General features: G+C 40.0%; 1 protein-coding gene across 1 annotated transcript; it reads left to right on the top strand.

Annotated features, from left to right (window-relative positions):
• Positions 1-3,248: 3,248 nt before the first annotated feature.
• wdr44 (WD repeat domain 44) lies at positions 3,249-14,544 on the top strand. The gene is made up of 20 exons (XM_042498876.2): positions 3,249-3,782; positions 4,810-4,843; positions 5,985-6,068; positions 6,985-7,600; positions 8,183-8,322; positions 8,414-8,509; positions 8,626-8,762; positions 9,043-9,126; positions 9,224-9,330; positions 10,842-10,993; positions 11,096-11,234; positions 11,336-11,397; positions 11,505-11,621; positions 11,726-11,848; positions 11,948-12,139; positions 12,244-12,345; positions 12,447-12,562; positions 12,692-12,819; positions 13,391-13,525; positions 13,613-14,544. The coding sequence occupies exons 1-20, from the start codon at positions 3,706-3,708 to the stop codon at positions 13,699-13,701; spliced, it is 2,730 nt and encodes a 909-aa protein (XP_042354810.2). The 5' UTR covers positions 3,249-3,705; the 3' UTR covers positions 13,702-14,544.
• The last annotated feature ends 19 nt before the right edge of the window (positions 14,545-14,563 follow it).

The following is a 14,563-nucleotide window of genomic DNA, read 5'->3' as shown; positions in this document are numbered from 1 at the left end:
CAAATACAGTATATCCTCCTGAGCACCACACTACTCTCATCTTCCCCAACAAAGAAAAATAGCACAAAAGAAAATAATAATTTAAAAGAGGCTTAACCGCTCCATAGAGCCTTAAAGTCACCCCTTTTATGTAACATTGTCATTTCATACATTGTTCATTTAAAAACAGTTATACACTGTACAGTGCAAATTCAAGGGCTATTTGTCAGATATCTTGCCTTGAGGAGCGCTATCATATTGGACACATTCCCCAAAGTGACTAAACTGTTTTAATGCAACTACAGTCTACAGTGTGACCCAAACAAGTTAATGTATGCATTCATTAAAATTCATGAGGCTCTTTCAGTAATCACTCCTCTACCACCACCACCTTTTTGTCCTCTCCAATCATCAATTAAATTGCAGGCTCATTATTAATCAACTGATGCATTGATCTGGAACAAAGAGTGCTTTGGAGCAGACTTCAAATTCAATGGCAATTCTGCTGAACTGTTGGCAACTCCACAGTTTTATGTGCCTGCCTACGTTATGTGTGAATGAATGGGACCTGCAGCTGCTAATTTATGTGCATGTTTTACCAACCAATTCTCACCTCGTGACTTGCACTGGGTGTTAAGGAGGCATCCAACTGTTGTACAGTCCCATAATTATATTTTCTGGTATAATTACAGTTTAGAATCAAAGATTCCCACACACATTCATGAATCAGTTATTTCTACATCGTGTTCAATAAAAAAAGGTTTGATTATTATTGTGAATGACTCTGGAGTTACAAGTATAACATAGGAGCTGAAAGAAAAATAATAAAGCTTTGTAGTGTTAAGTTGAAAGGGTTTAAAAGATGACAGGCCAAATGTGAAAGATATACGAAGCTTTAATGTAGCCTGCATGAAGATTTAGAGACTGGCAGGGAAGGAGGCTGTGTTTTAACTGTGAAATAAATACTGATACATGACCAGTTCAAGGACCAAGAAAAATGTACATATGGAGGGACCCTAACAGCAGTCATTCAGCAGGATTCTGAGGTTCAGAGTAGGGGTTAAAAGTGAATTAAGGAAGGTAAGATAATGAATAAATAGGCAAATAATCAATAGATACTGTATATAGATCAAGGAATTAGACAGCATGGCTGCTACCAGTTTTAGCACATCACAGACATATTTAGGTGTGTCAGCAGACAGGTAACAAGAAATAGCACTGCAGAAATATAAAAGACATGTTTGAGGTTGTTTAAAAACAGTGGGGGTTTTTTGACATTAAAAAAATCAAACATAAGGGAATTGGTGGGTGGAGTGTATGGGGTCCCTGGCCCTCACCTGCAAAATGTCACTAAAATTAATATGTATCAACCAGATAGACATAAAAAGACAACACAGAGACAAAAACCCCTGCAAAAATGGACAAAACAACCACAAAGAGACACAAAATGACCAAAAAAAGACACAATATTTCATCAAAGAGATACAAAATTATCACAGAGAGATCAAAACGACTATAGAGAAGATACAAAACAGCCATAAGGCAAAGTAAAATAATGACAAATGTCACCAAATGACCTCAAAGAGACAAAAAGCCACCTCACAGAGACACAAAACAACCATAAGGAGACACCAAACAACTAAATAGGACAGAAAAGGACCACAAGGGGAACCCAGTTGCTCACCCTGTACAGAGGCTATGTCCTTGCCACAGCGGCCACGAGTTTGACTCCAACCTGCAATGCTTTTCTGCATGTCATCCCCTCTCTCTCTCCCATTTCACACTGAAGCTGTCCTATCCAAATAAAGGAGAAAAGGTGAAAAAAAAACACAAAGAGACACAAACTGAGAGGTGGTGGGTCCCTTTGCATATCTGTGCCCAGGGACTCATTGTCTCATACTTTGTTTATTAAAGTTTATTTTCAACCAGAAAAGGTCCTGGTCTGTAGCCTACACATGTTGACCACATTTCTTCATTGACCCAATGTCTGACCGTCTTTTAAAAATATTGATGTTCTGGATTTCTTAAGTTGTCATTTATGTATTTGGCAACTGCCTCAAAAATACAGTATCAGTTAAGCTCTAGACTGCACTTATATCAGTTATTCGCTTCTCATCTTAAGGTGATTTTTGGGAGCCTTACCTGCAAAAGACTGAAAAAATGCACAAATAAAATTATAAAGGGTGATTTCACCTTGGAACTCCGCCCTTTAAAAAGGAAAAATCTATTAAAAGATTATCCTAAAGATATTATAGGCATAATTAGGACCGGAGAGGCTACTCTCCCTATGTCTCCAAACTCATTTTGAAATGATAAATGATATTTATCCTTGAGTTTCTGAGACTTTCTGTGTGTTCTGTGAATCTGAGATTCAAAAATTAGAACTTTTTTTGCATGTAATTTTGTATTATGCTTTTTGGAATTGTTTCAAAATTGGACATCTGAAAAGGACCTTTAAGCACACAATTCAGAATATAATGATATCAAATTTGGTGTGCTAATGATGTCTAACAGCTCGATTATTATGTCCAAACAATTTATCCACAAATGTAGAATCATTAATGCCAGACCACTTTTCCTTGTCTTCATGAATGAGTTGATAAAAAATAATAACTCTCGGGTCTTTTTCTGGTCATATTTTACCCATCTCTTGATTATTGCCTCTTTTTTTCATGTTTTTAGATAGATAGATAGATAGATAGATAGATAGATAGATATACTTTATTGATCTCAAAACTGAGAAATTGGGATGTAGCAGCGCCATGCAGTAAGAACAGAGAATAAAGAGCACACATTATTAATAGAATATAAAGGAATGCGCTTAAAAAAAACCCTAAAAAAACTAAGAGACTGTACATATATACATATATACATGTGTAAAGTGCGGAACAGTATCTGAATAAATAAAAATAAAAATAAAGTCAGCAGTGTAGAGTGACATGGAGCTGAGACCGGAGCTTAAAGCGCAGACAGTGGTGAGTTATTATACAGGTGGATGGCTTGTGGCAGGAAAGATTTCCTGTATCTGTCCTTTCGACAGCGAAGCTGTAAAAGAAATCAAACCGATTTTTGTTTCAAATGTTTGCTGGTGAAAGATGTCTCAATTCAGCACAAGAGATCTGATGTAGAGCCAGGTTTCAAAGGGTTAACAGCCCATCCCTGGTTTCTCCAGTCTCTTGTCCGCTGATATTGGATACTCCCAGTAGGGGGCAGTAATACGACAGAGTCATCCTACACTGTGAAAGTAACAGCGCAGCAGAAGAAGAAGCAGCGCCTCGGCCCCGCCCTTTGACTCACCTCGCTAATGTATTTTTTTTGTTACTGGTTTGTTTATGACGCGGTTCACTGGCCCCGTTAGCTTGACGGCTGATCAAGTGTATGCGGTTGAAAAGACGCGTTTTTTGGTGTCTGCTTTCATAGAAGATACTGTGCTGGGAACGACACAGATTACTAAGAGGACAGAAAGCTAGTTAGCATTAGGCGTTGGTCAGTCGTACGGCCAGATTACATTTGTTACCCTAGCATTTGGCTAGCAACGTTATACTGTACCATGGCGTGACGTTGGACAGGAAAGTGGTTGGCGACCAAAAATATAACATAAATATAGAGAAGAAAGTATATAGAGAGAGAAGCGCATGTGTGTAACACTTCCGTTCGCAGGTTAGGCTTTTAGACAGCTGCCTGGCGACTTACTTTGACAAGCTAGTGAGCTAAATTGATGTTAGCATGGCGTCAGATACAAGTGACACCGAGGAATTCTATGATGCTCCCGAGGACGTAAATTTCACTCCATCTCCCAAAGTGTAAGGAAACACATTTTATTAATATTACTCTGCATACGAGTGACTAATGCACACACTTTTCTGCTTGTTTTAAGCTTTCTTGTGTCATGCGTTAACATTTTAAGTCCTCTTAGCAATGACAGCTAACTAACGCTAAATTATCAAAATGCAAATTCTTATCGATAGCATCAAGTTAACTGAGCAAGTGTGGAGTCGGGTGCAAATTACTGCCCTGATATTTTTATGTGTTGGCTATTAAAACGTGTTGTAAACAGCAATACAGTGCTTCAGTACACCAGCTGTTAGATGTTAATGCAGGGGGGAGTCAACCCCAACACTCAAGTCACATGATGTGACATCAGGTCGACAGTTTCCATGCAAAAGCTTTGTTTACTGTAACACCCACAAAGGTACTTCTGACTGTCACTGGAGCTTGGTGTTTTTGGCTGGTGGGCACGACCGAAGTCAAGATTAATCAAGAAGCATTGTCATGTTCTCAAAGAAATGTTGAAGTGCTCCAATTTAGCATGAAATTAAGCTAGCCACACCAAGATCAAATTACTTTGACTTTATATTCGTTTTATGTTATAATAAGTATTTGGTTTTACAGAGAGAATATATATAAATGTGTTGAAGTTATCGTGTAAATATTAATATATAGTGCATTAGTTTCTTAATTAATACATGTATGTTAAGTAATTTTAGCTTTTCAGCTTTCCCATATTTTAGCAATATCTAGCTGCTATGTTTTTAGTACAGTTCAGTATTGGAAAACAAATATGTGGACATGTTAGCAGTGTCTGGATGCTTTGAACATTGATCAAGTCATGTTTACATAACCACAATCAGCAGTACACCGCTGAGTAGAAGACCACTCTTGTCTGTGTTTTGTTTTCAGCCTTTTCAGACATTTAGTAGGAGCTGTGTCCTACCAAGACAGATAAAATAACAAAACAAACTGTTGCAGATTAGATTTGTTTTAGGATGTTGTGTTTTAGACACTGATTTGCATGTCCTTTTTGAACGGTATTCCTTTTTTGTTTTATAGGTCACCTGCAAAGTTTGTCATTCCTTCGCCTCAGGTATGTTTATCTAAGCCCAGCCATTATTGAAACAAGGCAGTATCTGCTGTGTCGCTATTTGAATGATTACTCTCACTTAGTTTCAATGTTACCAAGACTTGAAAATGAAGTGAAGGGAGCTCATACACAGGGTTGGGATTCAATTAAAATTTATTACACATTTTTGGAATCTTTCATTGAACCTTTAGTAGTTACTAATTATTTTTGCAGGAGAGATTACTTTTTATATTCAAAGCGGTTGTGATAAAGCAAAATGACTACCTATTTGTTACGTTTTTTGTTCTTTTCTAGTTCAAAAGAGAGTTAATGAATCTGGGTATTTTACCAAATTCATGTACTAATGGCAGTTTGACAGCTGCTTAAACAGTGCACTGTTTCAACAAATGTTCAGCTATCTAGAGGTGACTGCAGTGTTTATAGTAGCTCTCCTTGAAGTTGCAACCACAGTAACAGACATCACGTTAAGATATTGGTACCCACCTGTGTGAACACACTAACACAGCCTGTTTAGTAATGAGTCATCAACTGAAAATACTCAACCCTGTGCTACGATGTCTGCCTCCTGCAGTGGGTAGTTGGCGTCCTTCCTGACAGCTAGAAAAGTGTAAATGAAATGTGGATGAATCATCTGGTGTTGTTGCTCTGCCTGCCCTTCCCACACAGACAGTTACAACTGAAATTCAAATTACCCATGCTCACGAGAGATTGCAAATAAGAACTACTTTGACAGTACTGAACTAATATTGGATTAGATCCAGGAGGTGAACCTTGCTCACAGATGAGCATAAGCCCTGCATTGAAAAACAGCCAAATTTACTGAAAACATTGATTTTGCATCATGGAACAGTGTTTCATGCATGAATAAAATGAGCGTGAAGACCCTGGAATTGATGTAAGTGTCAGTCACAGATTTCTGCATCAAATTAAGCGTTAGCTAAATGTCAGAAATTTTAAGTATAGCCATTAAATATGAATTTATTTAGTTAGATTCTAATACTCTACAATGGGGTTTTTCTCTGGGTGTGCGTGATGTGCTCAATGAGCCTTGACTGAAATCAAAGTTGGGATGTGACTTTTATTTTTCATATATATCTGTTATATTTGAAACATTTTTTTTTTTAAATTATATACTTCTGCACAGCTTTCACAGACATCTGGAAACGCTGCACAAGATGTGAGCTGTGGAGGTGCTGCTTCTGAGACTCAGCAAGATGATTCCCTACTGGTATGGTTTTCTCTGTTGTTGCGCAGTATCCCACATGAGATGACTCAGATAAAATGGAAAGAGCTTTATCAAAATATTAGAGTTTTGTCATATAGTTGCAGTTTTATCTTGTAGGAGAAAAGTGTAAGTTAGTGTAGATTATTTATATCTATGATAGTATTTGTTTTTTGTGGAACATTTTCAGTGCAGTGCGTCTTGTGCTGTACCCTCCATGTCTCATGTGCAGGTAGCTGTGTTTTTTCTTTGCTTTCTGAATTTTTTCTTTTACTTTCAAGAGGAACTGCAGCTGCCCTCACATAGTACCGAGTGTTGCATTGAGTATGCATGCAGTTGTCCAACTGAAACATACTAGTTTATCATAAAATTGCACTTTGAACTTTGACACTTTTGCTTATATAGCCTATCCATTAGTCTGTAACGCAAGATAATTATTGCTAATATCATAATATAATTAATAGTTACACAGACAAGACACAAAATATGTAGTACTTACACATAAATGTCATCCGTCATATCAGCTTCTGTCAGCTGTCAGTTAGCTGTCATCTGTCTGCAGCTCAGTCGATGTGATGAATTGTCTGCGGTGCAGAGGATTATTGGTCAGAATAGCCAGAAAAGCATGCTGGTCTGCATACTGCGAAACGCAGTGCAGGAGGATATCCTTTTATTTTTGTCATACTGCATTTGACATACTATCGTTTTGGGACATACTAAATCTGGAAAACTAAATAGTATGGTAACATGAATAGTGGAAGGCATCGCTTGTTTTGTCTCAACTACCGTGGAAAGAAAGAAAGAAAAAAAAGGTACATGTACAGACAACATGTTTCTGCTGTGGGTCAGCTGGGCACTGGGAACTTGCATAAGAGTTGCTGTATTGTTACATTAACCTACTGTTATTTTCTCTTCCTCATAGATCATTGATAGCATCATTGAGGAGAGTCAAAAGGGAAGTGCCAGCGATGTGGCTGAGGTGGATCAGCTGTTAGATCAGCTCCATGTTGATGTAAGAGCAGAGCCAGAGCCAAAGGAAGAGAATAATGCTCAGGAAGTTCCTGAGGAGCTCGCGGCACCAGCTGTGGAACCTCTGCCTGTCGAGAGACCGGACGAGCAACAGGAAAGTGCAGCCACAAACGGAGCTTGCTCTATACCTGCCCCTGAACCTGCAGATTTCCCAGGGCCGTCCGCTGGGTCCCAAGAAGGCGTTCAGCCCCCGGACATCACCAGCACTGTAAGACTGAGTCAGCCTGATGGGGCGGTTGGGGGTGCAGAAGGGGAGCAGGAGCAGAGACCTGCAGATATCTTAGACCAGGTCCCACTGACAGACAGGCCCGCTGACTTGGACTCTGGGCCTACAAAACCCCCACGGCAATTCACAGTTGAACCGGACATTGTAGCCAGCACCAAGAAGCCTCCTCCCTTACGCCCACCACCTCCCGCCGGAGGTCCTCCACCGAGACCGCCTCCTCCGTCTTGGCAGACTCTACCGTCCAAGAAGTCTCAGGAGTGTCTGAGACCAAGTGGACTGGAAGGTAGAGAAAACACTTCATTTGTTGTACAAAAGTTGTGTTACATTGATCCAAAATGTTGTTTAGATGTTAAAAGTCAACCTTTAAGACATCACTGGATTAGTAACGTTCTTAAAGCGTTAAATATTGCTGTAGGATACAGCCTTTAGAGCAATAGCGTATGGGAGGAATGCTGAAAAACACCACTGATTGCACACTAGAAAGTCAAGTATTTTAGGGTTATGCTGTTATATCACATTCCATATAATAGACAACCTTTACTTTATAAATGTCCTAACAATAAACTGGTCAATGCAGTAAGCTTTTGTTTACAAAAGGCCAGATAGTGTCTCCAGTGCTACATGACTACTTCCTCAACTGTGTCTGGAAAAAACACTCATGGCATCCCTTTTATATTTGAGGTTTACTTAAGAGGTCAAGCATCTTGGCAAAACATCTTTCTCGATTATTATCCTTTATCAACTACAATGTCAAACTGCTGCACTCATGTACAAAGCAAACAGAAGAGACGAGGATGTTTTTTAAAGAGTTTCTTTCTTTTTTGTAAAGTGTTTTTTGATTATTTTTTGATTGATGATTATTCAGTTTCTGCAGTCAGCGTGGAGGCTCTGGAGCCCTCTGGCCTGGTGTCTCCCAGCAGCACAGTGAGGTGTCTAACCAAAGAGCTGCAGCATTCCTTGGATCTGGCCAGTGCCACCAGTGGGGATAAAGTGGTGACAGCACAGGTCAGTGAGGCTTCAGATCTAACTTCTTCTTCTCCCACATATGCTCAAAAATACAGCTATTTCACCATTGCCTGCTTTTTTTGTGTTTTAGGAAAATGAGGATGAACAGGCCTCGTCTCAGAGCGGAGGACAAACTCCAGGCCCTCAGCGTCCACGTTCCAACTCTGGTAGAGAACTGACAGACGAAGTAAGATTTTCTCTGTGCTTGTTTTCATTGCCTTTATCAGCTCAAATCCTTCCCAACCTCTCGCACATCCCTTCCACCGGCATTTCATGCTCAAAGTGTGCGTTATCTGAAAACAGGAAATCCTGGCCAGTGTGATGATCAAAAATTTGGACACTGGGGAAGAGATCCCTTTAATCCAGGCAGAGGAGAAACTTCCTGCAGGGATTAACCCCCTCACTCTGCACATCATGAGGAGGACAAAGGAGTATATCACGTAAGCAGCATTTTTTTCTGTAGTAGCTGCAATATTCATAAATTTGATTGGTGCAGGAAGCCAGTATTAGTGAGAAACCTGTGTGCTTTGAAAAATAAGGTGGAGCTTTGTCCAGTATTATATTACAACATGAGTACAAGCAAAAAGTGGAAAGAATATACTGAATCTAGAATTTGCTTGTTGCTGAGGGAAGTTTTGCAAGTGTTTTAAAAATAATCTGGTAAAAACAAATGATACATTTTCAAGAGGAAGTTGATTTGTTATGTTTTTTTCCTCTCAGGAATGACGCGGCTCAGTCAGATGACGACGAAAAGGCTCAGGCTCCACTGGCGGACACAGATGGTGGTAAACTAAAACAGAAAACGTAAGTGACATCTTGCAGCTTGTTGCTTGGAATCGATTTTCTTCACCCACTCAACACATGATCAGATATAGAATATAACTTGTTGTCTTCTAACCAGAACACAGTTTAAGAAATTCCTTGGCAAGTCTGTGAAGAAAGCAAAGCATCTTGCCGAGGAATATGGAGAGAAGGCGGTCAACAAAGTGAAAAGTGTGCGTGATGAAGGTAAAAAAAAAAACAACAAAAAAAACAGTCATTTGAAGAATTTGGGAAGATGTTTAGATTTTGGGAAAGCACTTTAAATGCAACCGCTTACTTTTTGATGTGGCAAAAGTGCCTAAATTGTTAATACACTGCTGTAGACTACATTTTACAGTATGTTGTGGATTTTTAATATTTAAAGCTGTCCCCAGAAGTAATTAAAAAAATGAGGTGAATTACCTGAAAGACTGGTTAGCTATTTTTGTAAAAAGTAAGGACAAACACATGCAGAATAACTCTGTTGAGACTGTCATCTCTAAATGGATGTGGGCACTGAGGGTATTACAGGACAGATAGGGTCATTCACTACTCGCAGTCATGACCATGAATGGCAGCTGTCATGTAAATGAACTGCTCGGTGGCTTAAAACCCACAAATCAATGACATCAACAACTTTCTTACTCAAAAAAATGAAAATAATATATTTTGTATCTACATGTAATCACTGTCAAAGTTAAGATTCAAAGTAGTCGCCTGAAGAATGTTTCACTGCTGAATGAATGAGCTAACCGTGACCTCACCCATTGGTTTGTGGACTCCCGTTCTGAAGTTTGGCATTTTGGCCGTTGCCATCTTGGATTTTTAGAGACAGAAGCGACTATATTTTGAGGAGAGGCTTAATGCTAGCTGCTAGCTCGGTTAGCTCTGTGTGTTTACAGCTATGGTTAACTGATACTTCTGTTTCTAGTTTTTGCTTGTGTAAAACAGGCGTAAAACCATAGAAACAAAATGTACTTTCTGGAAAAACTGAGCATCTGACTCCTTAGGGAGTCTTTTAATACAACCAAACAAGACCAAAATGTTACAATTAACTCTCATAAAAGTACACCACAGTAGCAACAGCTGTGGCTGCACCTATACTCTGTGAAAAAGGAGTTACTCCATGGTTACATAATCTAACCAGTGTTGACTCTGCGGTGGCAACTTCTCAACAGACGGCACCAATCTGTCGCTTAGAGTGGCAACGCCCCTTATTACATGTAACTTTAATAAATTCAAGACACGGAAAATGTGCATAATATATCCCGTTTAATAAAATTGAAATGGGTGAGTTGAATAAAAATTCACCAGTACAGTTGTCATGAATGGTGAAATTAGCTATGGAGAACAGAATGATTTTTCGTAACAGGATCTAAAGGATTTAAATTTTTGCTACAAGGTTGGGCATTTTCACATGAAGGTCTATGAGGATTGACTCACTTTTGGATCCAGCCTCATGGAACTGTAGTTTTTGGCACTTCTGCGCTGGCTTCATTTTTCAGCTCTGGAGGTTGTCTGAAACAAGCTTCACATAATCAAGAAAATAGTATCAACTAATGCAGAACATTTGTTACATTTCTCAAATTCAATGCTGCTACAAATGTGTTTTTTTATTTTCAAAGGATTTGCCAGCACATGCCTGTGAAAAATGAACGCTCCTGCAGCTGAAAGGTTGTGATACCATCCGTTGTGCTTTTTGTTTGTGGTTGGCTCAGTGTTCCATACAGATCAAGACGATCCATCATCAAGTGACGATGAGGGCATGCCTTACACCAGACCTGCCAAATTCAAGGCAGCACACAGCTTCAAGGGTCCGTTTGACTTTGATCAGATTAAAGTTGTGCAGGACCTGAGTGGAGAGCACATGGTAAAAATCTCAAGATCTTATTTTTTTTGTTTGTTATTAATGTTTAAGAGAAAGTTTGCACCAATAAATGCTTGACTTACAGCCTCTGTGTCTCCTCCTCAGGGGGCCGTTTGGACGATGAAGTTCTCTCACTGTGGGAGGCTGCTGGCAACAGCGGGCCAAGATAATGTGGTTCGCATCTGGGTCCTGAAGACTGCCTTTGACTACTTTAATAACATGAGATTAAAGTACAACACTGAAGGTAACCTCATTATCATCGCAGATTTTTTTTTTTGGCAATATGATTGATTGTTTTAATTTAGCTTTGGCTGAAGTAAGATTTTTTTTCTTTGGCTTCTGCAGGTCGAGTTTCACCTTCACCTTCTCAGGAAAGTTTATGCTCCTCTAAATCTGATGATCCCGGCGTGAGTGAAATTAAAAAGCCCTTTGATTTGTGGCTTGTAATAGTGCGAGTAACGCAATGCTGTGCATTTTACAGTCTTGAGTCTAACAGATTGTACTCTCGTCATAGGCAAGTTGTGCTCCGGAGGACCCAGACACAGAAGATAGGAATGCTCCTTTCCGTCAAGTCCCTTTCTGCAAGTATAAAGGTCATACGGCTGATCTGCTGGACTTGTCTTGGTCAAAGGTGATGTCTTATTGCCTTTTTCATCCCTCTTTTTCACACATTTTACACATTCTTAGTACTCTTCTCTTCCTCTAACTTTTTTTCCCATTTTTTTGTCACTGTAGAACTTCTTCCTGCTCTCCTCTTCCATGGATAAAACAGTCCGATTGTGGCACATATCCAGGAGAGAGTGTCTCTGCTGCTTTCAGCACATTGATTTTGTCACAGCCATTGCTTTCCATCCCAGAGTAAGTAGACTCACCTTGCGGTGCTTCTCTCGGCACAAATCAGAATTTATTTTGGCTCCCAGACTGTATTTATAGTAACACTTGCTCTTTGTTTCCCAGGATGACAGATACTTTTTAAGCGGCTCTCTGGATGGAAAGCTAAGACTCTGGAACATTCCCGACAAGAAGGTGGCGCTGTGGAACGAGGTGGACGGCCAAACACGTCTCATCACGGCAGCTAACTTTTGCCAAAATGGAAAGTACGCCGTCATTGGCACCTACGACGGCCGGTGCATCTTCTATGATACAGAGGTATCTAGCCGTGGTTAAATTATGTCTTTGTTATCTGTAAAAAAATTTTGTCATGACAGTCTTCATTCCAGGCTTAACGTTCATTCTGTCCGTCCGTTCCTCAGCGTCTGAAATATCACACTCAAATTCACGTGAGGTCCACCAGAGGCAGGAACAAAGTTGGACGTAAAATCACTGGCATTGAACCTCTACCTGGAGAGAATAAGGTAACTTCTGATCTTCACTACAAATACATCTACAGTATGTTTGCCTATAATGAGGCGACAGTCAGACTTAAATGACACATTGCCTCTTCTCCCTCTGATAGATTTTGGTGACCTCAAATGATTCCCGCATTCGCCTTTATGACCTGAGGGACTTGTCTTTATCCATGAAATACAAAGGTTATGTGAACAGCAGCAGCCAGATCAAGGCCAGCTTCAGGTGAGGAAGGCTCCCTTTTCTTGTAGCTTTGACTTGAGTATTTTAAAACTAGCAGCAGCAACAACGGAGTCGGTTTTTATATCATTTTTGCACTGCACCTTTACTCACTGTGGGATTATCTTTCTACAGTCACGACTACTCCTTCATAGTCAGCGGCTCAGAGGATAAGTATGTGTACATCTGGAGCACTTACCACGACCTGAGCAAATTCACATCTGTACGACGGGACCGCAATGACTTCTGGGAAGGAATTAAAGGTAATTGTGCTATGTGTTGAATGATATATATGGTTTTAAAGCAACAGTTCAACCCAAGATCAAAAATGATTTGAATCTGTACAGTGATATGAACCGTATGACCGTGGAGGACGTCATTACGGTTTACATCTCGAGCTGTCACAAGCTTGAGCCTCTCTCGTCCATGAATAGACGCACGCTTCCTTCTGCGCACTGATGTGGTGTGTAGGGGTAGTTCAGTAGAAAGAAACTAGTTCCTACATGAAACTTTTCACAACAATGTCTGTGGATTATCTTAAGACGGGTCATGATTTCTGGAAAAGACATTTCTGTTGAGTTTTTCAACTGTACTTTTTTTTGGTGCTTTGAGCACTGCCATCCAAGTGCAGTTTAGTTCCATTATATATGAGAGAAGGCAGATATCTTGACAGCCGATAACTCACCGCAACTCACACCAAAACAATCTAGACTGGTAAAACAGCACTAAAGGGTGAGTGAAGGGATATGTAATTTTGATTTGGGTTGAACTGTCCCTTTAATGTAACAAGCTACCCGTGTTTGAACTGACACTTAAGCTTTACTTATCTTTCAGCACACAACGCAGTGGTCACCTCAGCGATTTTTGCACCGCACCCCGGCCTTATTGTTCCACAAGAAGCTGGCGCAGACAAACCAGAGGCAGAGTGTAAGAGCCTGGACTCCACAGACTCTGAAACGATACCCTCAGGTATGTTTGCTTGAATTAATTCACGGGCAGATTTCATTACAACATGGCTTTCATTTCAGCGCTATAAAAGAGTGTTGTCCGTTGCAGGAGCCCTAAAGACAGATCACACAGAGGTTCTACTCTCCGCTGACTTCACTGGAGCCATCAAGGTTTTCATCAACGTAAAAAAGTACTGAGCACTTCAGAGGCCCTCGGCTCCTCGAACTCAGGCCTGTCTGTCCGAGATCAGTCCTAAAGATGAAGGACAGCCCATCAGGGGGCCATCTAACATCACCCAACTACCTAACGGTTATTCCTCTGAGACAAAGAGCCGTCTGTAGCTTTTTCGGGAGAACAGGGACCCTACAATGGAAGATGAGGGAATGGGTGGACTGTACAATACAGACAAGATGTGATTCCCTGTCACATTTCTATTTTTTATCTTTAATACCAAGGAACTGTGAATGGTTTGGCATCAAGAAACAAAAAGAGCCAAGTGCGTGAGGTCTTTTTGGATAGGTATGTGCTAATCTGCAGCTGTAAGACCTGAGTATAGCTAGAAGGCTGTTTGTAACAGTATGGGCACCTTACTAATTTCTTTTGCTCCCACATTTCAGAGGGACACTGTCCTAATGTCAGTCACAAATTTTAATGTGTCTTATGTAAAGATCTGTAACAATTTGTTCCGAAAGCAAGGTGGTTTGAATTATTTGTGCCTACGAAATCTAGATCGCTTTTCTAAATTATACTTCTCAAGCTTTCCTCTAAAATATATCAGACATTTCAGCAGATGACAGCAAATTTACGGTACAGGAAATCTGTATACGGTTACTCATGATTAGGGCTGGGTATCTTAAATTTTCCAGAGACATTACGGGCTCTTAAGTACTTTTGATAAATTGTTTTGTTCGATAAAAGCACATTTCATTATAAAATAGTACTGTAAATTCAGTGTGTAACATTGCATACTTGCTGCTTTTGTAAACAGAACCAAATGCTCTATTAATTTCCTCAATAAAAGTAAACGCAAACTAGAAAAATGCTTGTCGACAACCTTTT

The sequence above is a fragment of the Plectropomus leopardus genome, chromosome 15 (genome assembly GCF_026936395.1).
Source record: "Plectropomus leopardus strain MGB_pleo_1.0 chromosome 15, ASM2693639v1, whole genome shotgun sequence".
Lineage (NCBI taxonomy): Eukaryota > Metazoa > Chordata > Actinopteri > Perciformes > Serranidae > Plectropomus > Plectropomus leopardus.
The sequence above is the reverse complement of the archived record's forward strand: the minus strand, read 5'-3'. Positions and strand labels throughout refer to the sequence as shown.

What these genes read in the sequence shown, in the direction of transcription:
- wdr44 (XM_042498876.2), top strand. Translation starts at nt 3,706, where the DNA reads ATGGCGTCAGATACAAGTGACACCGAGGAATTCTATGATGCTCCCGAG. An exon ending in GTAGAGAACTGACAGACGAA is followed by an intron (nt 8,510 to 8,625) that starts GTAAGATTTTCT and finishes ATCTGAAAACAG; the next exon opens with GAAATCCTGGCCAGTGTGAT. An exon ending in GAAAAGTGTGCGTGATGAAG is followed by an intron (nt 9,331 to 10,841) that starts GTAAAAAAAAAA and finishes TGGTTGGCTCAG; the next exon opens with TGTTCCATACAGATCAAGAC.